The sequence below is a fragment of the Phyllobates terribilis genome, unplaced genomic scaffold (genome assembly GCF_046119375.1).
Source record: "Phyllobates terribilis strain yellow unplaced genomic scaffold, ASM4611937v1 Scaffold_5__5_contigs__length_657084704, whole genome shotgun sequence".
NCBI classification, from domain to species: Eukaryota; Metazoa; Chordata; class Amphibia; order Anura; family Dendrobatidae; genus Phyllobates; species Phyllobates terribilis.
In genome coordinates this window covers 189,357,367-189,384,591 of record NW_027362765.1, presented here as the reverse complement: position 1 = coordinate 189,384,591, position 27,225 = coordinate 189,357,367, and the positions used below count along the sequence as shown (strand labels likewise).

Below are 27,225 nucleotides of genomic sequence, written 5' to 3'. Positions count from 1 at the left end.
GATACTATGGTAACAAATGCTGCAGAGTACAAGAAGGAAACAGTTCAATAAGAAATAAAATCATTTCTTAGAATGTTTCCTTCTGAAACTGATATAAAGGCTTAGTGTGAAAAAAACAGAAGCCTATTTCATAAAGAGGATTAGTCTACCAGGTCAATAATGGCAAGCTTTTACTCATATTTTATTCCCACTGTTCCCCTGAATATTCAACTTTTTTAGGGTATTTTTTTTTAAAATCCACCATATGGTTCCAGAGATATGGATCTTATTATTTAGTGCTACCTTTTATAGTCTTTACCAAAGGGGCATAATAATGTAGAACAGCCTAGAGATGCCCTCAGAATATCCTGTAAGTAATGCCCCCTTGATAAAGATCATAAAAATTTGCACTAAATAGACCCATATCTTTTTAGAATCATTTGGTGGATTTCATAAAACAAAACAAACAAGCAAAAAAAAACAACAACAAATACTCTGTGAAGCAGGAGGTCCCATACACATTAGACGGTTGGCTGCTCATGCTGTAATCATTGGGTTTGGCTGACATTTATCTAATGTGTATGATGGGCCTTTAGAAATGACTGAGGTGTATGGACACTTTTTGGTCTTTAACTAGAACATATCAGCCGATCAAAGTCTATTTAACAGGGTCTGACAATGGTCTGTAGTTAATTATGTCTATAATCAGCTTTGGAAGCACCTCTGACTGTAAAGGCCCCAATACACATTAGACTAACGTTGGCTAAATCCACCAACTTCGACAAGTGTGGTTGACAGTTTAATGTGTATGTGGGCCCTTGACAGATGATTATCTGGAAAGCTAAGGATCTGGCATATTCGATTTCAGACTGCCAATCCTTTTGTTCTCTAGAGATGTTTGACAGTGGCTCTCTCATAGAGAACACAGGAGCGCTCGGGAGAGCAAGCTTTCTTGTGTATGAGAGTTGGACAAAATAGCTTCCAGCCGAACCATTGTTTGGTCAATGGCTAATTTTAAGTGTATGAAGGAGGGGTTAAAAATTCAGAACAAGATCCAATAGTGTAGTCTAGACACCAAGTGTACGTGCTGTACTGTAGACAACTACCTCTCAACTAGCAAGCCAGATTATAAGATGCACAGGTCTTTCTTTTACTGCCACAATCATTGGTTTAGCATCATAATTGACTATTTTAATTTTATACAAAGACTAAATGGGTAAATAGAGTAATAGTTTTAATTTGGACATTGACTTTGACCATGTGTGTTAAGGCCCCAGTAGAAAGATTGAGAAGCCCTGCTTTAGACTATGCATACCTTATAATTAAAGTTTTATGTGCCCATCGATTTAAATGGCATGAGACAAATGCAAAGTAAAAAAAATCTATTACCATAGACGTTAAGGTTTCAAGGTCATCCTCTAAGGTCAATTAATACAGTTCATGATGGGTACTAGAAATCTAAAAGACTTAAGAAGGCCATAAACATTAGATAAATGTAGGTTGATGGTTTAACAACTGTTGAATGATCGTATGCTGAGACATCGTTTTTCCAACATTGTCACATACATTTTAGTCCATTTAGTTTTTACAATTGGTGAAACTTTCTCCATTAGATATTCAACAACACCACGCGATGGACAAAATATCTCGTCCTTGGATGATGGGTCTATCATACCAACTATCATTGTTCAATGAAGTCAGCCACATTGAATTTCACATGACGGAGGGTTAATCATTAGTTGGCTGAAATGATTGTTCAATAAATGTCATCTGACGAACATTTGTTATGGTTGAAATCGATCCCAAGTCATATTGCAAGGCTTGTTAAAGGGTCGATATTGACTTGTGGGATTGATCCTTCTAATAGGTGGCACTATAGAGTTCTAGTCTTCTTCCTCTCTGAAGGGACAATTTGTATATTTAATTTCCCAGAGGAGCATGCAAGGTGTTTAAGTCTCCTCATAATGGTGTGCCAGACCTGGCATGTCACGCCACAAGGAGAAAACGTACTCCTTAGATCTAGGTCTATGGGGTAACGTTTGACATACCGGCTTTGGCACGTCAAGGTAAGAAGGCTTATTCGCCATGCAATGCTCCTCTGGGAAATTTAATATGCAAATTGCTTCTTCAGAGAAAAAGAGGAATTGAACTCTATAGCGCCATCTATTGGAAGCAGCAATCCTACAAATCACATTCAACCATTTAAAGAGTCGTGCAATATGACTTTGGATAAAAGCCAAATCAGAATCTCAATTTGCAGACATGGTGTTTCGGGCTGTTGGCCCTCGTCAGTGCAAAGTATGAGAACTGCTTCCAATGAGAGATGCTTCCAATAGGTGGCGCTATAGAATTCAAAAGCTCCTTAGATCTAAAAACTTTAGAGACTCTCTAGATTGCTCAGCTGAAATTATTTATTGGTAGGGTCGGCCGACAGTCTAATGTGTATGCTCTTCAAATTTCAGCGACCAATCCTTCATTTGATGGGTAAAAGTCGCTGGCAAAGGCTCTCTTAGGGCCCCTTCACACGTCCGTATAATGCCGCTACTGGTGTTTTGGATGTGTGCCATTTTTTTTTTCCAGTATGGCTTAAGAAAAATCAATTACAAAGCTTCTCCTATACTTTGCAGTGTTAAACTCTTACAGCACACAGATGCAATCCGTGTGCTTGTATGGGTTTTCACAGACCCATAGACTTGTACTGACCCTTGTCATCCGTGCTGCTGGTAAAAAACTGACATGTGTTCAGCACCACAGATTATAAAGGGTACATGTGGTATCTGTGGAAAAAAAAACACCTTTGAAGGGGACCTTAGAAGACACAGGAGTGGTTGACTGTTCCTTTAAATGGGGGTTTGGGAGATTCGGAGAGATGGCTGTGTAATGTGTATGGGGAAATTTAGAGTCACATGTATTTTATCCACTTTCATTTCCACTTTCCCTGTCTATTCTGTTCCTCCCTTTTGGATTTCCTTTTAATTTTATCATGTGCAATTATGTCAGGTGTACACATGGTAGCTAGATCTGCAGAGGAATTGTATCAGTATGCTTCCCTGGCATCCCATAGGAATAGCCCAGCTTCATTTACATAACTTGTTATAAGGTGATAATTTCCTTTTCCATCTCCAGGGACTTTTCTTATCGTTCCAGAAGATTAATAGGATTATGGAAGAATTCTTGTGATTTCATTTATTGTCATTTCACATTTAAATGAGAAGGTCTAGCTGCTTGAAATGTGAAGGAGGCAAGGAAATCTTGCTGGATAGTGGAAAGCTAGGAGACAAAGAGCTGTCATATGGTACATGGGTACATGTAGTTAGTTATAAAGGATGAGAAAAAGACTTGGGTCCATCAAATTCAAACTTTCTCCACCGGTTCTACATTCTCTATGGTTAGAATATTTATAACCCACAATGCCATTTGTTGTGAGGAAATCATCCAGCCCTTTTATAAATGCTGATATAGTTCTACCATTACTCTTGTGGTCGGGCATTCCACAGTCTGACGGCTTTGACTGTAAAGAACCCTTTTCTGTTTATCTGCTAAAATCGCTGTTTCTCCACAACTAATGAGTGCCCCCTGATCCTTTGTAAGGTCTTTGGAAGGAAGTCCTTTGTATTGGCCAGATGTGTGTTACTATTTATACATATAAACTAGATGGAGGCCTGATGCTATCACGTCGGGAGGGCGGTAATGTCACGATGAGGGCAGGCTCTGCAGCGTTGAGAATCTCTCTCCCACCCCCCCATGTGCTCACCTACCTATCCACTCTCTCTTTACCCCATGTGCTGACCTCTCCCGTCTGTGCTGTCTTCTTTGACCTGTCTACCCCATGTGCTATCACCCTTTTCTGCTGTCTCTCTCCTTCCTGTGTTCTCCCCTCATGTGCTGTCCCGTTTGAACTCTCTACCCTCTGTGCGCTTTCTCTCTCCCCCATCTGCTGTCTTCTCCTGTCATGTGATCTCTTCTTTGACCTGTGTATCCCATGTGCTCTCCCCCTTGTCTGCTCTCTCACGTCGCGTATCAGCCGAATGATTCACTGCGCCTGTGTGGAATTTGCGCAGGCGCAATAAATCAGACAACTGCCATCTTTGTGCAGGCAGATAGCAGCGGTCAGATTAAAACTGCGCATGCGCTCCTCCTGTACAAAGATGGCGGCGGTCAGTGAATCATTCGGCTGATGGCGGCGTGTACGGCATGTTCGCAACACTGTTCCACTGGTGGTACCGCGCAAGAGGCTGGTACCACCAACGGTTTCCATATTGAGACACCCATCACTTGGGTGTCCCAATATGGCGGTCGACGAACTTCCGCCACTTGGAATTCTGGGATCTGGACTCATCTGGGCGGATCCGGATGTGAAGACATTACAAGGTAAGTATATTATAGATAAGATCTCTTCCGTCTTATTTGTAAGCTAATCAAGCCCAATTGTATCAACGTTTCATCATGGGAGGGGCCTTCCATCACGTGTGATAATCTAGTTGCTCACCTTTGAACTGACTCTTAAGTTTTCAATATCCTTTTTAATATGTGGGTCTCATATTCTATATGTGGCCTTGCAAGTGATTTATTCAGGGATAACAATATATTGGGATGAGGGCATTTACCCTAAAATCTTGTTTGCTTTTGCAGCTACGGGTGAATCTGTTCAAATTTCTAATACAGTACAATTATATGATTTGATAATTGTGACTCAGATAAAGTCTATAATATAGGATGTCGGTTGAATGAAACCTGTCACTTGATTTATGCTGCCTGAACGACTGGCCGCATGATTCTGAGCCTGACTGTGTGACTATATTTTCCTCTGAAACGCTGCGCATTTCAGAGTAAAACTAGTTTATACAATCTTCTCTCTATCCCCTCCAGATGATTGACAGGTCTTTCTCGTGTGTGGACGGCCAGAGTAGTCACCTGGAGTGAGGCAGGGGGGAGCTGATTGAGGGTCGTATTAGGCAGTGTGAATGTTGTCAGCATGGGAAGATGTTATTTTTATATATGTTTTGTTTTATTGATTTTGTTTGATTGTTTTGAAATGTTTTATTGTAGTTTTTTTATTTTTATTTTTTTGTGATGTCATTTCCTTGAGTTTCCCTATATATGTTTGAAAGTTGTATTGTTATCCACAATTGACAAAAGCCTGTGAGAAGCTGAAACGTTTTGTTACTCTCCTATGTGTGGGATAAATGAACTGACTTCGTACACATGAGTGCTGGAACCCGTCTTTTCTAATTGTGATTTATTTTCCACGTGCACCACCAAGGACTGTGGAGTGCCGACTATACTACTTCTTGAGACTTTGCATTAGGCCACGGCCCCACAATCAGTGCTTGGTATATACTAGTGTCTTATGTGACAAAGGGCCATTGTGCCACTTTAAAAGCCAAGGTCCATGTATGACTGCTACTTCTGCACCACCTATAGTTACACCCTTTAAGCGTTAGATCTAATTCATTACTCAAGTTATAGGGCCCCCATACACCTTAGACTAATGTCGACTGAACCCGCCGATATCGACTGGCTTGGCTGGTGGTCTAATGTGCATGGGGGGGCACCAGCCAACAGATGGTTGAGAGAGATGTTGATCGGGCATGTCCAATTTCGGACTACCGATTGAATTGTTTTCCCTTAGATAAGCCTCAGGCCAAGGTGTGATTTAGCTTTCTCAGAGAAGACAGGAGCGCTTGGCAGAGCAAGTGACGAGCCCCCTGGGCCGTGGGGTACTCGGTGCCAGGCCGGTTGGTGCAGGGGATGTCACAGTGGCAGTGACCCGGGGCGGTCAATAAAAGGGGATTATTATAGTTTTTATAGTTTAATGTTCGTGATGCCACCTGTGGTATGTGGCTATATGGGGCCGCCGCTGTGGTGCAGGTCCTCTGGAGCTGTTGGTGATGCAGCAGAGTTGGGACAGTTCTCCACAGGTAGAGCTAAGTTCCAAGGCAGTGTAGGTGATGGCGCAGATAATTCTAGGACACAGTGGGGTGCAGTCTTCAGATTTACTCACAGTTGTTGAACTCCAGACTACCAGTACCAGAGTAACCTCCCACGTCGTCCTGCGTTCACCTTCACCAAGGAAGGGGTTCAGCAATCTCTCAAGTAACTCAGGAGTACTTAAACGGGACTCCGTTCTATGTGCCTTCCTTGGTCGTCTTCCTGCGCTGGCTCTCACCCTCCTGCCATGCGCCTCACAGTGTCCCAAGCTGGTAGCCTCGGATCTTGTTGGGCGACCTGCAGTCCCCTGTTCTGTGGCCACCTTTTCGGCGATATAATTGTGGTGGTTGGCAGCTGCACCTTGCAAGTACAGCAGCCTCCTCTGTTCCTCCTGGAGCCTCCCTTCTGCTCACTTCCTCATCCTGCCAGTCCTCCTGGGCCTCTCTCTAGGCCCGCTCCTCTGAGCAGAGCTCCTACAGTGCTCCAGCTCCCACTCCTCCTCCTCAGGCTGTCTTCTCTGACTGGACTCACTCTCTCAAGATGGCTCCCCTTCTTATACACCTACTGAAGTGCTCCCCTAAACTACTTCCTCCACCCACGCCCACTACATGGTTCCACCCTCCAGCCAGGGACAGGGACTGTACTCTCCCTTAGGAGCAATCTCGCCCTTCCCATCTGAAGTGAAGTGTACTGGATGCAAGTGTGTGGGTCCTGGGCAGTACTCCATCCTTACCTGAGAGTGGGATACCACACCTCTGGGTGAGATGCAGTACCTCTGTGGCGACTGAACCCGCAGGGGCACCACACAAGCGTTCCTCTGTATGGGAGAGACTGCTATATCTTGCTGTTAGAAATTCAGGGCAGCACAGCAGAAGTGTATGTAATGGGAAGTTAGTGGGGTGTCGTCTCTGGGGTGTGAGGTTTGCCCAATCTTTGCCACATCTTCCAGCATATTTCCCACACCCAACTTATAAAGCATGTAACAAATTTGGGATAAGTAAAAGATTGAAATAAAATACAATGGAACAAACAATAACCAGTAATTAGAGGAAAAGTACCTGAAATACCGAATTGTGCAATGAGTAAGACTTCCATCTTGCATGTCTGTACATATATGCTATTTTCTTTGAGTGTTCAAAACCTTGTGTAATACTCTTTTCCCCTCTATTTTAGAATTATGTCCCGACTGTGTTTGAGAACTACACGGCCAGTTTCGAGATAGACAAGCAGAGAATCGAGCTCAACATGTGGGACACGTCTGGTGAGTCTGTTCTGCTCTGTATCGGCAGGCTGTCTGAGCGTTACACAGCGTGGCAGGTGTGCTGATCTGGAGCTGGAAATAATGAGCATTTTAGATGTTTTGAGGATTTCCAAGCAAAATAATTTTCCTCGTATTTTTTTTCTTTTAAAGAGCCATAGTTCCTGAACTAATAGTTGCTTAGTTTAAAAGAACTACTTCTCCTACACTTACTTTTTTATGACACTTATGTCTCCATCTCTCAATTAAAATATAAGAACGTGGTCCCCTAAAAAGAAACTTGAAGACTAATAAACCGTATGAAATGCTTACACTTTGTAATAATGTACATCTTGTTCTGCAGCTGTGAATCGGGTAGACATAAGAGGCCCTGGGCATATTTGTTTTTTGAAGGAGTGGACGGATGACTACCGGTTGTGTATAGGGACCTCTAATCTACCCAGGAATTAATGTGGGGGGATAGAGGAAACAGTAAGTTTGAATCTAAACGCCTGATCCTTTTACCCCCAGGAAAGATAAGTCACTGCAAGAACTTTCTAACCCAATACCCCATTAAAAACACATAAATGTTTGGCCGAGAAGACTGTTCATGTGCATGGGTAAGTCAAGAGATCTAGCTCTTGGCCAGATGCTTGTTAGGCTAACAGTCTATGTGACGCGCCCCCTGGGCCGTGGGGTACCCGGTGCCGGGCCGGTAGATGCTGGGGAATGTCAGTGGCGGTGACCCGATCCGTGACCCAGGGCGGTCAATAAAAAGGGGTTATGGATAGGGGGTTTATAGTGTTTTTATAGAGTTCGTGACGCCACCTGTGGAATGCGGCTAAATGGAGCCGCTGCTGCGGAGCAGTCCTCTGAAGCTGATGTTACTGCAGCAGGGATGGTGTGGCTCTCCACAGGAAGAGCTAGCTCCAGGGCAGTGTAGATATTGCAGGTTGTGCTGGGCGTTGTAGTGCAGGGGTTGATGGCGCAGCAAGAAACACAGAGACAAGGAAGTGCAGTCCCAGGGTCTTTACTGGTTGTGATTAGACAAGCCGGGACTAGGGTACTGGCTAGAAGTGGAAGTCCGGGCAGCCTGGAAGCAAGTAAAGAATCCTCCTTGCCAGGTGAAGTTGGAGGCCTACCCTTTCCACTAAACTCTTTGGCCCTGCTGTGCGGTGGCCCTCGTCCCTGAGTGCGACGTTTCTGTGCTCACCCGTATGGCAGGCAGCTCGGGCCTTGCTGGTGCGTCGCTCCCATGTGGCGGTGCCGGACGCTGTGGTGCTGCTGAGCCTCCCGGCATCTGATGGGGCCAGGAGACCTGCAGTCTCCTACCCTCCGGTTTCTGTGGCTGGGCCTTCAGTGCCCCACAGCCTCGGACTCCGGTGTCCGGTTCTTCTGTGTTTGTTCCTTCTGGGGTGAGCTGCCGCGCAGCTCCAGTCCCCAGCTCCTCTCTCCTCAACGTCCTCGCTTCAACTCCTCACACTAAGACTAACTAACCCCGCCCCCAGATCCCAGTTGCCAAGGGGGAGTGGCTCCCCTTGCTGGTCTGGAGCCTGGAAAGTGTTGCATGTTTAGTATCCCTGACTAGGGGACCCCTGCTTGCTTCCAGGCATGGCATTACCTCTTTTGAGGGAGGCAATGTCACTGTGGCAACCGGACCCCTCGGGTGTCACATATGTATGGGTGCCTATAGGACCAACTACTTTAAGGGGTTGTCTAAGAAAGATATACCCCCATCCCATATCCCCTATTAGGACCATTGGATGTCACAGAATGCTGTTCCATACTTGAGACTCATGCTCTATAAGCCAGAATGAAGAGCACTTAGGTGCACCCAAGCTGTCCTTAAAGTTGTTGTCCGGTGAAGAGACATTATCACCTATCCACGGAATAGATCTTGTGTATCAGTGGGGGTTTGACCACTAAGGCCTCCAACGATCGGCAGAAAGGGAAACTTTTATACCTGTTAGACTGGAGCGCCAGCCATTCCATTCATTCTCTTTTGAACTGCACTTGGCTTTTTCCGCCAGCCCCATAGTGAATAAATGGAGCGGCAGTTGAACATACGCACGGTCGTTCCATTCTACTGGAGATTGAAGTGCCCTGTTCATAATATCACTGCGTGTCCCAGCAGTTTGATTCATACTGATCTAGAAGTGATCACCTATCCAAAGGATAAAATGTATATATCGGTGGGGGTCCCAGCGGTCAGATTGCCAGAACGGAGCACTTTTATACCCATTAGAATGGAGTGCCTGCCACTCTAATCGTTCTCTTTTGAACAGCCAAGCAGGGCGCTTCTTTTTTTCCAGTATCTCCATAGACAATGAATAGAATAGCGGTTGAACAAACGCTCTGCCGTTTCATTGTAACAGTGATAAGTGTCCTGTTCTGCCGATCAGTCCCAGTGGTTTGATCCACACTGATCTAGAAGTTTTTACCCAACCTGTGGGTAGATGATAAAATCTTCCTACTAGAATACCCCTTTAAGGCATTGATTTATTTATATTGAATACAGTTTTGTATCATATTTGACCCTAATTACTCGTCTTAGACATTTCTTGGGCTCGGGTTTGACTTGGCAGCCAAAGATGCAGTATTTTGCATTCTTCCCGAACACGGAGGCCAATGATTTATATGTCCCAAGAAATTTTACTTGTAAATAAGGACATAATTTAGCTGCTGCCTTTATAACATTGGTTGGGTCTTAATCCACGTGAAGTGAGTATATCAAGTATATAAAGGGAATTGAATATTTTGCTGGTTAATAAATCAGACATGGTAGTCAGGGGCATATCTCGGGGCCAGTTCCTCCCACTTGCTGGCTACACATGTTGTATGGGAACATAAATCACTTTTAATGCTAGCAAGTTGCACCAACGATTATATATACAGTTATTGGCATTTGAAGCTGTCATGCTGCGATGTAATAAATGTGTTTTATACCAAAAGTAACATCAGTATAATACCCTGTTAGTTTAATGTCAGGAGAAGCTACTTTTATTGCCTTCTTCATCTTAAAACGCAGTCTTAACTTGAATTACAATTTTTTTTTTCTTTATAAACATTTTCTAATAAATGTATAAATGTGTTCTATGAAGAGCTGCTTTTTTTTCTTCTGAATGAATATAACTGCGGCAAAGAGCTTTTTACCACCCATTTGTGGAGCGTTCCCGTGATGCAACACATTTCAGACACTTTCTGTGCAAGAGTAAATCCGGCATGTGAGGTGACATTTATATGTTCAGTGGGACGTGCACTGATCTCTGGAACTTCTGCAGACCATATGTTTAGCTTAAAGGGGTTTCACGCTAATTTACCTACATTACATGTCAATCTGGTGTATCCTTGTGTCACAGGTCTAGTAACTGTGACACCCCGAACGCTGCATATTTTGTCATCTTTACCTCTGGATTGTCACCATTGTTTTGAACTAAGAAAGAATCTCAATATTTTTGGGAATGGTCCGTACATACTTGAGGCGCCATTAGGTCTTTATTAGCTATAAAGTTCTATCACCGAGCCATCCTCCATCGTATATCCATATGACATTTTGTTTTACAGGCTATGTAGGGGTTGGCTACAAATAAAGTACATTTAAATTGTTTTTGCAACTGGTTTTCATAAAAAAATTTGCATTGCATGCCTTCTGCTGCCTCTGTGTTGCACAGTCTATTGTTGGCTGCTCAATGAGTTAACGGAGAGTCAGTCAGTGAGCCTGTTATGACAGTTTGATGGGGCATTTGTAACTCTCTTCTGTCTTTTTCTAAGCTTCTCTCTGCTGATTGATGACCACAGGCCACATCATAGTGAACGTACAGGGAAACAAAGCTTGTAAAAGCCAAACATGTATAATGAAACTCCATTGATAAAATTTTAAGCCCCAAATACATGCAATTAAGTTAAAAAAAAGTCTGTTTTATCTTGTACTACTTTTGGTTTCAGATCTCCCTCAGAAGACCCTTGAGAGGCCAAGGGACATAGTTACCATGACACTTTAGGAATTGGAAAAGCCTTGTTTGTAAGGAATCAAGAAATAGGCCTTCCTGAACCATGCTGGATACTAGTGTAAGGGCCCGGCATTGGCGTAGCTTAAAGCCCATGAGCCCCAATGCAAAATCTGTAACAAGGCCCCCATCTATAATAATTCTGTAATTTCATTAGTCTTCAAACATGGGCCAAAGAGACCTTTTGGGCCCCTCATAGGCTGCAGGACCTCTGTGCCACTACAACCCCTGCACCTATTGTAATTAGTGCAGTAATCTTTGTGCAGACTGCCAGCTGGCATAGGGAGACACAGGCCAGGCACTGCTTCCTAGGGCAAGGGGTATGCAGATTAGGAGAAAGAAAGCTGCTCTCCAGTGCCTGACCTTTTCCCAGGGAGCATTGCATGTTTTATGTTTCTCAATGCAAGTGCAAGGACCACTCATATAATGACAGCTAGTTAGCTGTTAGTGGTCGTATGCATGGATACCTAAGCTACTGCAATGCTCTGCACTTGGGGTAAGTGACATAGAGAATCAGAAGAACTATACTACATTCCTAATTGGAGGTATTTTTTATTATTAATAATAATACACCTACTACATATTGGGATAGGATCTTGAAGATGGCAATACCCCTTTAATACCCTGAACCCTTTGTCCTGCAAGCAGATAAGCCACTTCTCGTTGATTCTGACCTTGGCATAGACTAATGTTGACCCCAATATCTGCTGGATTGGCATTGTGTATGGGGGCATCTTGACTCTCCCCTAACAGGTAATGTCTGGGGGAGAGAAAGATCTGACGTGTCTGATTTTTTTGTACTGCTCATCCTTTCCTTCTCCCTGAGATAACCTGGCCCTAAAGGAGTCTGGTAGCAACACTCAGAGAGCACTTGAGCGCTTAGCCGAGTCTGTGTATGGAGAAGTTGGGGAATGATCGCTGTCGGCCAAACAATCTCGTCTGACACTGATCTCTTATGCATTAGGGGGCTTTACTCGGTACTCCTCATAAAGACCTCATGAACGTCTGGTCGATCTTGGTGTATGGGTGAGTCTGGAGAGCTAGCTGTTATGTAAGGCAAATGGGCATGTTCACACCCTAAACATATGCTAGCCTCTATCTAATAAGGAGTACCCCAGGCAATACTGATAACTGATACTCCGACCATGCACTGGACGTAGCACATTTTATCACTTTTTGCCGGAGTGTTCCCTTCCATTTTCTTTCAAATGTGTTACCAGTTGCTTAGTTAAAATATATATTTGACCACAATGGCAGGAGGCAGTAAACATTTTATCATTACGGGGTTACATTGATCAAGCGTAAGGTTTCAGGAAACAAAAAGACATTCTTTGCACAGGCAGATGTGAACCAGATGTGGACTCTGGACAGAAGGGTTTTTTCTTTCTTTTTTGTCCGTTATCTGCTATTGGCTACAATTCTAAACACAAGGAAAAAATGCAGCCTCCTAATAATTCACATTACTGCTGAAAACTTTCCAGATTCAGATACTGGCTTTTACTGCTCTTCTTACGAACCGACGGCAGCTGTAAAATATCGGCTGTAACATTGTAGTCACACTGGGCTAATTTAATGCAGGAATGGAAAAAAATGCAGCTTTTTATTATTTTTTTTTTAGTAGCGGGTTGAGGAAGCCAAGCTCCGTCCTATTTCCAATAACTGCCACAAATGACTCATAATTGTGAATTGTGGGCCGGTAACTTGTGGACTGTCGTAAAGTTGTATTTTCTGAGTCCCGTCTAGACTGTGACTTGCTATGTCTGGTGTGAGTCTAGAGGGTCATGAGAGTCAAATTGCTCAATGTAACTTCCTCCTGGGTTTAGATTGTGACAACTTCTAATTACTGAATGGCATTCCATTAGAGTCAAGGTAAATATCACACCTTCGCTGCAGTGGAGCAAGCCTCTTCCTGACCTCCATTGGAGCACACCCTGTGCGGAGGTGTTGTGCTGGAACAATGTACCAGTTGGCAGTAACACGTGACATTGGACGTGCTGCGGTCCTTTTGGCTTGATTACCTTGTGATACCTGATGCAAGCTGATGTATTGATGTGGTGTTTGCTTCTTGAAACACTTTGTAACTGTAGATGTGTAGCTTGGGGCGTAGGCCACCTTCATATGTTCAGTATTTGACATCCGTATTTGTAAGCCAAAACCAGGAGTGGGTGATAAATACAGAAGTGATGACTTGTTTCTATTATACTTTTCCTCTGATTGTTCCACTTCTTCTGGTTTTGGCTTCTAAATACTGATGTAAAATACTGATGAAACACTGGGCGTGTGAACGTGGCACTAGAGTACTTTTATCGTACTCATGTACACGGACAATCTCCCCACTTGTACCAGTGCACACAAGATGTTCCAAGTGCCCCATGTGAGTTACCCTGAGACTTCCAAGTAAAGTTGTGCCCTCAATATCATTCTACCAGGTGACTAAAGCAGTGATGTGACAAATTAAAGGAGATTATAAAAATAAGATTTCCTTCTTAATAAAAAAAAAAATACTCTTCCAAAATTCTTTAAAACCATTTCAAAGCAGCTTCAGGGAACCTTTTCAGTAACTGAGAAATTCCACAAGAAACTCCCAAAACAGGAATGCTTTCTGAAGTGGTTTCGGTTACGAAACTCATGATTTTTGAGCTTCTCAAAAAACTCGGTGCGACACAGTCCCATAGGGTCTTTAAGTGCATCAGAGTTCACAATACACACTGCATACAAATTTAAATAGACCTCGTAGACCTGATGAGTCTGATGTACTTGCTTTGAAATCCATTTAAGAATGCCTATATAAACCTCTTTTAAAGTGCACTACAGCTAGACCCATAAAAATCTCACTTTTCTATCAAAAATGAAAACTTTCCAAAAGGCTCATGCAGCCTTTCATGCTTCATGGGGTCTATGAGCTCCATTTATTAACGTATGGAGACTGTTGTATGTAACCTGTTGACAGATCGGCTTTAGGCCTCATTCACGCGTCAGTATTTTGCATCAATATTTGTATGCCAAAGTCAGGAGTGGAACTTACAGAGAAAAACTATAATTGAAAGATCGACACCTGTTCTGTGTTTTGGAGACACTCCTGGTTTTGGCATACAGACTGCCATACAAAATACTGATGAAATACTGATCAAAAATGCTGACGTGTGAATGAGGTGATCTACACCCTGAAACCTTACAGCTGGTGTGAGGGCATGTTGAGTTGTAATTTTACAGTACCTAGACACCACAGCTGTACTGTAGACTGTGTCAACCTGGTAGACCATATAGTCCCATTTTTTACTGTGCACTACTTATAATGCATTCATCCTAAAAGCTATGTAATTACAGGCGAATTAAGAAACTATTTAAGATATGGTCCACAAAAACAAAATACCTGAATATATTCTGTGTTAAACTTCTCCTTGGCTTGAAAATATTATAGGAAGGTAATGAGGGAATTTCTCTCCACCAGACTGCTCTCTAACTGCTAATGATGGCGCTTTTATAGCCGCAGTTAAGCCGTACAATACCTGTGTTAATTGCTCTGCGGTGTTTTTGGCTGCAGGTCAGCTCCTTGCATTGTGTGATCTCACTATGACTTTAAAGGGATGATCACACATGGCGAATACGCTGTGCATTCTCTACGCAATACTATAGAGCATGTATAAAAATCTGTGTGGAGTTTACATCTGGTACAGATTTAAGATCTACATGATGCAAATTCACGTTGCAGATTTTCACTTAGGATTTTTCAACAGATTTTGCCCCTTTTGAATAAATGACAAAAAATCCATAGTGAGGATGTGCGCCCACTATGCGTTTTTTAAGCGTTTCCGCAGCAGCAATTCCACTGCAGAAATGCTTAAAAAACGCATGGTAGAAGGTCTGCCATGTTCCCCAATGACAATCTGCATGTGCTGTGCACATGCTGCGGAAATTTCTGCTGCGGATTATCATTGGGGAAAAATCCGCAGCACTACCAGTTATTTTGCAGAATCGCTGCGTTTTTGCCGCCATTGATTTGCATTGAATCGCATAATATCCGCATCACTACATGTGCACATACGGATATTAATCGATTCAATGTGCGGATGGTACCCGGGTTTGGAGAAGAGGAGACTTCTAGAAACCTGTAAAAAAAAAAAAAAAAAAAAAAAAAAATTATACTAACCTTCTGATGGCCCCCGGTCTCCTCAGCGATCTGTTCTGGCTTCCCGGCAGCTCGCGATGGTCTAAAAGGACCTGCCATGACGTCATTTAATCATGTGACGGGTCACGCGACCATCATGGCAGGTCCTTTTACATAACCACTAGACCGGATGCATCGGATAAGGACACCGGGGGCCATCAGAAGGTAAGTATAATATTTATTTTTTACCATTCTTTTACGGTCACACTATATATGCTGGTTGCATGGATTTATATAGTGTGACCAAGTTGACAAGCACTTTCCAAGTGATGCTAATATCGCTTGGAAAGCGCTTGTCAACCCGCATGCGGAAATGCATGTGAAGAACGCTTCACTTCCGCATGTCCCTGGCAGGAAAAACGCATGTACAATCCGCATGTACAATCCGCATGTACAATCCGCATGTACAATCCGCATGTACAATCCGCATGTACAATCCGCATGTACAATCCGCATGTACAATCCGCATGTACAATCTTTCCTGGTATTTTGGCTTTGACAATACTTTTATTGATAGTCATATGTTTTGTTTTGTTTTTTTTATTTAATTTTAGCGCATTTCCAAAAAATTATCAAATCCTCCTCAAAAAGTCAAAACTCCTCAAAAAAAATTGCAGCTTCCATTCTAAAAACTCAGCAAAAAGTCAATGTGAACCCACATCAAAGAAGTGACAAGTCACTTTGCTTTTTACAGCGGAACGTTAAAAAAAAAAAAAAAAAAAAATCTGAATTTCCCATTAAAATCAATTGAAAATGCTTGAGGGGACGTTAATGTGAATTTTGGATGAAATCCGCTCCAAAATTCACATCAAACTATATGTACACACACCCTTAACTTTGTTCATGGGAAAACACCTTTATTTTTAAAGTTGATTTTAATCAATATATCTTGGAATAATAACTTCCACAATTGGATGTGTTTAAAAAAATGTCCCTGTGCTGAGATAATCTTATAAATGTGCCCCTGCTGTGTACTGTGTAATGGTTGTGTCTGACCGTACAGGAACATGGTCTGATCATACCACATCTCCTGGGCAGAAGGGGTGGAAGCGAAAGAATATACAGACAGGACAGCGTGGGATCACAGCTGATTCTTTTTGTGAGGTAAAACATTTCCCTGCCTGTTTTAAAACAATGTTTTACCTCAAAGAAAAAATCAGCTGTGACCCCCTGCTGTAATGTCTGTATACTCTTTTGCTTCCTCCCCTGCCCAGGAGCTGTGTTATGATCAGACCATGTCCCTGTACGTGGTCAGACACAGCCATTACACAGTACACAGCAGGGGCACATTTATAAGATTATTTTAGCACAGGAACATTTTTTTTTAAATACATCTAATTGTGGAAATAATCAAAAGATCTTGAAATAATAAAAAATATCTTTGTTCATGGGAAAACCCCTTTAAGGATGAGAAATGTTATATATATATATATATATATATATATATATATATATATATATATATATATATATATATATATATATATATATATATATATATATATATATATATATATATATATATATATATATATATATATATATATATATATATATATATATATCTATCCTTTCTCATCCTTAAAGGGGTTTTCCCATGAGGCCTGTGTCGCGCTGCGTTGCACACGCGGGAGCTTACCCGGAGCCGGATCTCTTGAGGGTTGTAGTCCCGTGGCGGTGACCCGGTCCGTGCCCAGGGAGTCAAACTGAGCGGCGATGTAACAGCGGTAGATGCAGGACGACTACGCCACCCGTTGAATGCAGCTATGAAGCTGCCGCTGCAGGACAGTCCGCTGAGGCCGGTGGATGGATGGTGCAGCGTAGATGGTATAACCCCCAACGGGAGGGGTATGGCCTCAGGGCAGCAGATGTGGATGATGGGGGTAGCAGGAACCACTCAGACGGTGCGGTGTAATTCAGGGTCTTTACTGGTAACAACGATAGACCCTCCCGGAGTACTTGCTAGTGAACGGGGCCTGGTCAGTCCTTGAGCAGATGGGATCTCCCCTGGCCAGGTGGAGTTGTAGGCCTCCCAAACTGACTGTACTCTTCTGGCTACCTTGCTAGAAGCGGATATAAGTAGCCCACGTCCCTGAGTGTACCGTGTGGTGCTCACCCGTATGGCCGGTGACTCGGGGCCTTCTAATGGCTTCCGCTCCACGATGGCGGTGCTGGTCCCACGCGTGTGACCGTGCCTTCGGGTTTCTGGGCCTGAGGACCTGAAATCCCCTGCCGGTCGGCTTCTGCTGCTGGGTAAGAGTTAGTCCCCACAGCCTCGGACGCCGGGTCCGGTAAGAAAGCTTCTCAGTCAGGGCGAGCTCTGCAGCTGCCAGCCCCTGACTCGTAGAAGTATTGCTTCTGCTGTTTCTTGTCTCTACTCTCCTTGACTGCTAACCCTGCTTCAGCCCCGGGTTTATATAGGGGAAGTTCTTCCCCTCCCAAGACTGGGCAGGAGGTGTGGCATGCACAGGATCCCTGACCAAAGGACCTCCCACCTGCTCTCAGACATAACATTACATTACTGTGGAAACCAGACCCCTGGGGTGCCATATATATATATATATATATATATATATATATATATATATATATATATATATATATATATATATATATATATATATATATATATATATATATATATATATATATATATATATATATATATATATATATATATATATATATATATATATATATATATATAATCTCTCTATATATCATCGACAGTGTTGTATTCAAAACCTCATCAGAAGCAAACTTTTGTATTCAAAGCAGTGTAGATTTTCCATTGACATCAATAGGATGTGTATTCAATTATTAGATGTGGAGCAGATCCTCTTTAAAAATACCCTAAGGAGAATTGTAGGGCAGACTAAGTTTTTTAAAATCTACTTTGTTTTAGGGAGATTGTGTTATTTTCATATTTAGTTTTCTTATTTAACACTAACATCTGTTGTATTGCTGCAGGCATAGCATCTAAAGGGGCACTCTGCATGCTTTGTACTGCACTCTGTTTGCATCTCTCCATATTCAATTTCAGATTGTGTGACCGAGGGAGTCACTACACCACCCAGTTTTGGAAAAAACACCTCTGTGGCCTTTGAAGCTGTTTTTCCGAGCTTCTTCCAAAGCGCAGATTTGGGGACAGAATTCCTTATGCTTGCATATAGTGCATTCATAGAGGAGGAATGTGTATACAAGCTGCTATGTCCAGTCAGTGAATCTGCTCCATATAAATAAATACCCACATTATCTTCAATAAACTTAAAAGATAACTCTTACTAATAAGATGTCATGTGTACATGAGGAATAGCACCATTTCTGGCCATCATAAGACTTGTGTCTTGCGTCATCACCAGATATTTGCTCTGCAGGTTCTGTTTCTTGAAGGGTTTTTTTTCAGGTTGAGAAGAAAAGTATCTTGGCCGTGGGTGATGTGCACCCTGTCACAGTTCCCCTGTATTCCCTGGGTGAGTGGGTGGTCACGTGCCAACAAGTCTCCACTCCTCTTCAATCTGTTCTAATGTTCTAATTTGCTATGGACTCTTCTGAGCTTCTGGTAGGAGACGAGCTGCTATGATGTATCCCATACACAGCACACAGGAATAGATTCCTGCTCTTCATTTTCAGTCAGCACTTGGAGAGAAGCAGCAGAGTTATGGAGGATGTTATCCGCAGTACTTGGCAGTGTAGATGTGAGTCCAGCTCTAAAGTGAGGTAAAATATTTGTTAGAAAGCTTAGTGTGATGCCTGTTCTTTTTCTGCTTTTTACTATTCCTCCATGGAGTATAGTACAAGGTGTAACCTTACACTTCACTTTGCTGCCAATCCACCTTGTCTGAGGAAGATGGAGTAGAGCTGTTTTAGAAGAGTGGATGGTGAGAGGGTTAGAAATGACTCATACGTGGAGAAGGAAGATTATTTCTCTGATGAAATAGATTACAAAACTTCTCATATTCGCTTGTACTATTAATTTATGCAAGGTATGTTAAAAGTGTAGTACTGGTATTTCCCATTTGGGCCTTGCTCATGGCCAACTTATCAGGATTTTAAGGCTATTACGGTCCATTTACATGGACCGTCCGGCAGCACCATATGACCGTCGACTGGTAAACTTTTACCGATCGGTCGTTAAAATGTCTGTACAAAGGCAGACCAAAGTAAATAATGCGCACTGAGTGATCTGTTCTAGATTGCTCAATGTGCATAGGCTATGATTCTCAGCATGCGAGCACTGTTTACACGCGATGGTGCACTGTCGAACTATGGTTTCCAGGATGTCCCTCCTGACGGCACCCTTAGGAGGACGTCCTTCATATCTCTGATAGGGACAGGAAACACAGAAGAGTTTAAAAGGCCCCCCCTCCACCCATACCTCCAGTGTTTTTCCTGTCCTTATCGGAGACGGGACGCAGAAGAACTCTCCTCCAGTGAGCTGGAGCTCATGAGGCTGGACCCAGGAGGATCGGGATGGGGTCCTCGCACTCCTCCCCTTCCTTTTGCCGCGTCCGAAGGCTGACATCCCGCCAGACAACGGGTCCCTCAGCCTGGCCGGTTGAGCAGGTGGTTCCCGAGATAGACGATTTTCTGGGTCCATGCCGCTGCAGCCCTGCGCGCGTTCCTATGTGCGCAGGGGAGAAGGAGTGAGCTGAATTTCCGGTTTCAAGGAGCAGTGGAATGCCTGCCTCAAGTAACGGGCATGCGTTCTACGCTGGAATGCACTTCCGGTTCTGGCCTGCATTTGAAAAAAGGGCACCAGAACGGCAATTAAAGGGGAAACGCCTAATTTTTGACGAAGCAGATGGAAGACAGGTGAGACAGGCTATTTAACTCTGGGGCTGGATCTGAGGTGGTATTGTGTACGGGTCACCAGCCATGGAAGAATTAACCACTGGTCGCCCTGATTTGCCAGCAGAACCCCCGGTACATGTGAGTTTAATGGGAGTTTCCTTGTCTAAGTTTACCTGCTACCATCTGTAGGATACTACTATATGATCCCTTGTTGTTGTAGGACAAGGAGGGCTCTAAAAAATCCACAACATCATCAACCCCTAAGAAAAAAGGGAAAAGATGCGCCATCTGTAACTTGAAGCTACTGGACACATATGGGAAGCAATTATGTACAGACTGTATTGCCCAAGTGGTCAGGGATGAACATTCCTCCTTTGTCAGACATAAGATCCATAATAAGAGAGGAAGTCCAAAGTTCAGTCGCAGATCTAATCCCCACATAAAGTTCCCAACCTGGACATAGGCAAAAGAGTTCCTGGTGGGAGATAGAATCTAGCTCAGAGGAGGAGGAAAACCAGTTTACTCCGATCCTGATCAGGATGAAAGGGAGGGATCTATTTCAGTTTCTCCAGAAGAAAGGAAAAAATATCTTTTTGCTTGGGAAAACACTGAACCACTTTTATCGGCAGTAAGGAACACTATAAAAGTGGAAGACACCCTCCTACCTCCTCAGTACAAGATGAAATGTTCGGAGGGTTGAGAACCCATATTAACAGAGTATTCCTTGTCAATCACATTAAAGCCATGATTTTAGAGGAATGGGAGGAGGTAGAGAAAAAATTAGTAATTCACAGACATTTCAGATCCTGTTTGCCTTTTGAGCCAGAGGAAATCAAGCTGTGGGAGGCGATCCCAAAAATTGATATTCCAATAGCTAGAGTAGCAAAGAAGACATCGATCCCCTTTGAGGATTCGTCATGCTTAAAAGACCCTATGGACAGGAAGGCAGACAACCTCCTTAAAAAAAAACTTGGGAAACTGAGCTGCAGTAATTAAAACAAACATCGCAGCAACCTCTGTAGAAAGATCCAACCAAATGATCACGGAACAGTTGGAAGACCATCTGAGGAACAAAACTTCCAGAGAGGAGATCAGAGACTCCATTACTCTGCTAAGAATGGCAACAGAGTTTATGGCCGACGCCTCAGCCGAATCAATTAGGTTTGCTGCAAGAAATGACGCATTATCTACTGCAGCCAGGCGAGCAGTATGGCTAAAAACCTGGTCTGGTGATAACGACTTCAAAAACAAATTGTGCTCCATCCCCTTTTCTGGCCTCCAAGTGTTCGGCCCAGTTCTAGATGATATGCTAGAAACGGCCTCGGACGAAAAGAAGGGCTTTCCAGAGGAAAAAACCCAGGAAAATAACATACTTTCGGAGACCACGTCCCCAACAGAGACCAGAATACACTGGAAAGGTAAAATCGGGTAGATACAGCTACCAAAAAGGGGGTAAGAGCAGAAATACCTTTTCTAGTACGGGAAATGGCTTGCGTAGACAATGGCGCCATGAATAGCAGGGAGACTCCAACATTTTCTGGGAGCATGGTCGGGGGTATCCAGCAATCCATGGATACTCCAGTTAATTGCAGATGGGTACAAGATAGAGATGGTAAAGGTTCCCCAAGAGAGATTCCATCTAACTACTACTCAGTCTCCACTAGTCCAGCAAAGATTATGGACAGATGTCTGAAAGCTGTTACTTGCAGGCGTAGTAATACCGGTGCCAGTGGCCGAACAGTTTTCGGGATACTATTCAAACCTGTTCTCGATAAAAAAGCCAGGAGGCGACTACCGCACAATTATAAACCTAAAGTCATTAAACAGGTCGGTGGTGTACCAAAAATTCAAAATGGAATCCATCAGAACCACGATTCCCCTGATCAGAGAGAACATGGTGATGTGCACATTAGACCTCAGAGGCATACCATCATGTACCCATTCACCCTCACAGCCAGAAATATCTAAGATTCGCATTGAAAGACGGGCAGAACGTACAGCATTATCAGTTCAGATGCCTCCCGTTTGGTCTCTCTTCGGCCCCACGCATTTTCACTAAACTAGTAGCCCGAGGTTATGGTGTTTTTAAGAGAACAAGGAATTCTAATTGTCTAATACAAATACCTGCACGATTTCCTACTAATTGCAGACTCTCCTCAGCAATTAAGAGCCAGTTTATCCTCAACCACCTTAGTTCGAAAGAATCTAGGTTGGATTATAAACTGGGAAAAATCAGAAGAGCTTTCTAGGGATTCTTCTGGACTCAGAACGACCGATGTCTTTCCTTCCAGAACAAAAACGAACAGATCTCAGACCGAATCATTTCTTTCGGAAAGAAATCGAAGATGGCAATCAGAGAATGCATGAAGATTCTGGGTCGGATGACAGCCTCCATACCTGCGGTTCGGTAGAGCCAATTTCATTCAAGGCCTCTTCAACATCGGATCCTGGGACCCTGGAACAGGAAGATGGAGGGTCTGGACAAGAAGATAACCTGGTCAGGAACAGCAAAGAAATCTCTGAAGTGGTGGACTTCAAGAACCAACCTGGAAAAGGGAGTTATGTGGAAGTTGATCCCCTTCATCACCCTTACCACTGACGCAAGCAGCAGAGGCTGGGGAGCACATGTGGAAGATCAGTACCTACAAGGTACCTGGCACGCACAATACCTTCCTGGATCATCGAACCTAAAAGAACTCCTAGCAGGTGGCTGACTTCCTCAGTCGAAAAACCTTACAACAAACAGAATGGGAGCTGAATTGAGAGGAGTTCCATCACATAGAACTCAGATGGGTGGGGTTCCCCTCAAGTCAATCTATTTGCCACCCGGAAAAACGCAAAAACAAAAAATTTTCTCCCTCAACCCAAGAGACAGACCAACCGGAGTAGATGCTCTGTCTCAGAAATGGGACATGGACCTAGCTTACGCATTTCCTCCTCTACCCTTAATTCCACTAGCGTTAGACTGTGTGCCCATGATGCGTTTTTAATGCGTTTCCGCAGCGGTTTTGCAGCTGCGGAAATGCTGCGGAAACGCATTTAAAAACGCATGGTAGAAGGGCAGCAATGTTCCCCAATGATGATCCGCATGTGCTGTGCACATGCTGTGGATATTTCCGCTGCGAATTATCATTGCGGAAAAAAACGCAGCAGTACCAATTATTTTGCGGAAGCGATGCGTTTTCGCCCCTTTGACTTGCATTAGAACGCGCTAATTCCGCAAGACTGCATCTGTACTTGCGTAATTGGCGTGTTCTAATGTGCGTATGGTACCTGGGTGTGGAGGACAGGAGGCTCTCCTCCACACCCAGATACCATAGAAACTGTAAAAAAAAGAATACAATAAAAAGTAAAGATTATATTCACCTTCTGGCGGCCCGCACTGCTCTCCTTCTCCTTTGCCAGCAGATCGCGTTGGACTGTAGGACCTGCAGGGACATCAGTCATGTGACGGTAGGTCCTTCAGTACAGGGCATCGCGATATCCCGGCAGCCAGGAACGAGCGCAGCAGCACACCCCGGGCCATCGGAAGGTAAGTATAGGTTTATTTTTTTATTTTTAACCATTCTAAGGTCACACTATATAAATCCATGCTGTTTACATGGATTTATATAGTGTGACCTAGTTGTCAAGCACTTTCCAAGTGATGCTAAAATTGCCTGGAAAGCGCTTGTCGATCCGCATGCGGAATGCAAGTGAAGATCTGCTTCATTTCCGCATGTCCCTGGCATGAAAAACGCATGTACATTCCGCATGAGTTTTTTTCTGCCAGGGAGATGCAGAAACGCTCAGGAAAAAATCCTGAGCATTTCTGCATTGTGGGCACATAGCCTTAAGGAAGATGCAGGAAGATCGGACCAGGGTAATAATAATCTTACCTTTCTGGCCCAAGAGGAGCTGATTTCCTTTACTGAAGATAGCCTTGGAGGATCCAATTATTCTGCCAGAAAGACAGGATCTACTCTTCCAAGGACCATTATACCATCTCAAGGTAAAATTTCTACAACTTTCAGCCTGGATCCTGAAAGGAATATCCTAAGGTCCAAAGGACTCAGACGCGGTGATCTCAACAATGAAAAATAGTAGAAAACCTGGAACATCAGCAATCTACACAAAAATATGGAAGAAGTTTTGTACGCTATACGGGGAATCTGCAATGGAAGATTCTAGTCCTAACATCCCAGAGGTATTAGAATTTCTGCAGGCTGGTTTTGACAAAGGTCTAAGACCTAGAACTCTAAAGGTGCAGATTGCAGCTCTAAGTATTTTCATGGATTTCCCAATAGCATCCTTGGATCGAGAGGTTCATGAAAGCCACAATGAGAATGAGACCGACAGTAAAAACTCATATCCCCCCTTGGGATTTGAATGCAGTCTTGAGTAATCTGTGCAAACATCCTTATGAACCCCTCGGAGAGGCAAGTGAAAAAATTGTCTCCTTCAAAACCGCTTTTCTAGTGGCTATAACCACGGCGAGAAGCATTGGGGAGATACAAGCATTCTCAATAAAAGATCCCTACCTAAAAATTCTGGACCACTGTATCATCCTCAGACTGGATCCAGCATTCTTGCCAAAAGTGGTAACACATTTTCACATGAATCAAGAAATGGTTTTACCCTTGTTCTGTCAGGACCATAGAAATGAGCAAGAGCTAGCCTTTCATTACCTAGATGTCAGGAGGGTAGTTCTTCAGTATTTAGAAACAACACAAGACTGGCGACTTGACTCTAACCTGTTTGTACAGTTCGCAGGTAAAAACAAAGGGAAAAAGGTTTCAAAAATGACTCTGGCAAGGTGGGTCACATCTGTGATACATCTAGCCTATTCTTCAGAAGGAAAACCCCCTCCAGGTAATATAAGAGCCCATTCTGCCCGTGCAATGGCCACATCATGGGCAGAACAAGCAGGTGCATCTATGGACCAAATATGTAGGGCTGCAACATGGACAAGTTTAAACACCTTTTGCAGACACTATAAGCTGGACATTCTGTCTAACCAGAAAATGGCTTTCGGAAGGAAGGTCCTCCAAGCTATAATCCCTCCCTGAATATATACTCTGGTAATCTCCTGAGGGTGCTGTCAGGAGGGATGTCCTGGAAAGTAGGCATTAGGCCTACCGGAAATAGGTTTTCCAGGAGTCCCTCATGACAGCACCTATTATATTCACCCCCTTATATTCCATTCTGCTGTGTGATGTTAACATAGATAGAAGGAAGCTAAATAAAATAGCGTTGCATCCATCCTGGTGTGGTACTTGGAAAATCACTGAAGGTATGGGTGAGGGGGGAGGGGGGGGGGGCTTTTAAACTCTTCTGTGTTTCCTGTCCCTATCAGAGATATTAAGGACGTCCTCCTAAGGGTGCTGTCATGAGGGACTCCTGGAAAACCTATTACCAGTAGGTCTAATGCCTACTTTTTTGTGCTGCGCAAAAGATCATTTCACCCAGTGAACGTAATTGAGTGATCAGCAACGTGTTTACATAGCAAGGTAGTTGTGAACAAGCATTTTTTTTTATACTCGTTCACGATTATGCAGCTTTATACACAACTGTGGGACTATCTGCAGTGGCGAAAAATGCTGTAGATTTCATTGTAGAAATGCAATGGCGCTTCTCCACATTTTCTTCTTTGCATTACCGTACATCTGCAGTATAAATTGCCATACTGCAGATTTCCAATCTGCGGCGCTAGTCAATTAACGTTATGTAATTTCGCTGCAGAAATCTTAATTTACAGTGCTTTTGTAACATGCAGCGGATTTTCTGCAAATGATTATGTACAATTTTAACCTGTAGGGACGTACCCCTTAACAGCCTAAAGCTGGTGCTGGGTAGCTGCCAACCCCCATCAGGTAGGTTTCATTACCTAATTCTGCTGTCAATTACAGATAATGTAACTTTATTTTTTATTTTTTTTTTTATTCACTAGTCAGCCATCCTTTTCCAGGGATTATCATGCCAGTTTTGCAAATCCATGGTTCAACAATATTGTACTGTAACTTTAATTGTGTTCCGCGTCCTGCAGAGCAATTGAATGTTCAAGAACCTTTCCTGGGAATGTATGAATAGATGCCTCATGCACAGTTGTAAAATAAGTGTTTCTATTTCTTTTCTTTTTTTCCAAGTGTATATTCACTTTAATTCTTGCCTTTTTTGTAAAATAAAATGCCACTTGCCTGAAATCTCTCCAGCAATATTGCTAAGCCCTTAAAGACCTCCGACTGATGATGATTGCACAGACTCCACAGATTTCTTACTCTAATAATGTCATGCTAATATATTATTCAAGGGCTTGTAATTACCACCCGCGTTAATTGATTATTGGCTCAATAGCCTTCTGTCTTTGTATTTTGCGTATTGATCTTTAAGTAACATTAACTACCATTTCTTCTCTTCTTTAACTCCTTCCCTGCTGTGAGCCTCAGCTCTCGTTTGCAATGCTTGATATGTTGTGATTTCGGTCATTGCCAACAGATCAACACTCCAAACACCTCTACCAACAACCAACACCTCCACACCAGGCAGTGAAAAACTAACACTGGCAATGGAGATCATCCAAGCTGGGAAGGTTCAGAAACCCTAAGCTGAACAGTTAAAAGCGTGCTGCTAACAGAAACCTGCACCAGTTAATATGAAGAAGTGATTCTAATCTGTGCAGGAGTATGTGAAACCAGGCAATGCGGTCTTCTGTCCCCTTTCTGTTGCAGTAAATCCATGACACCTACTGTCCTTTAAGACCTTCAAACTTTTTATTTTTTTAAACTGTTAATAAACCACCATATTAAACTTGCTCTTCTCTATATGCATCCTAACTTTCAGGATGAGAACGTACTTCCCCCTATTTGTAACAGCATCTCTTTACAAGTACCACCACATGGGATGGCAGATTTAGCATATAAGTAAATATGGGGGACACTGGACGAATTTTTTCTGAACATTTAAAAGTAAAGGGCATTATACAGCCAAAGTAGTTCCCTTTTTGCATTGATTTAATGGAGTACAAAGGTTCAGGGTCCTTCATTTACACACGGGACATTTGCCTATGACCAAGTGAAAAATCATTAGGACATTAGTGGGTGCAGATGAAACTGCTAAAAACTAGGACAACT

General features: G+C 43.2%; 1 protein-coding gene across 1 annotated transcript in view; it reads left to right on the top strand.

The window, feature by feature from the left end:
• RND2 (Rho family GTPase 2) overlaps positions 1-27,225 on the top strand; it is a 119,116-nt gene that overhangs the window by 8,532 nt on the left and 83,359 nt on the right. The window contains exon 2 of the mRNA XM_073681143.1: positions 7,084-7,171. Coding sequence (XP_073537244.1) covers positions 7,084-7,171 — 88 coding nt within the window. The remainder of the gene's footprint in view (positions 1-7,083; positions 7,172-27,225) is intronic.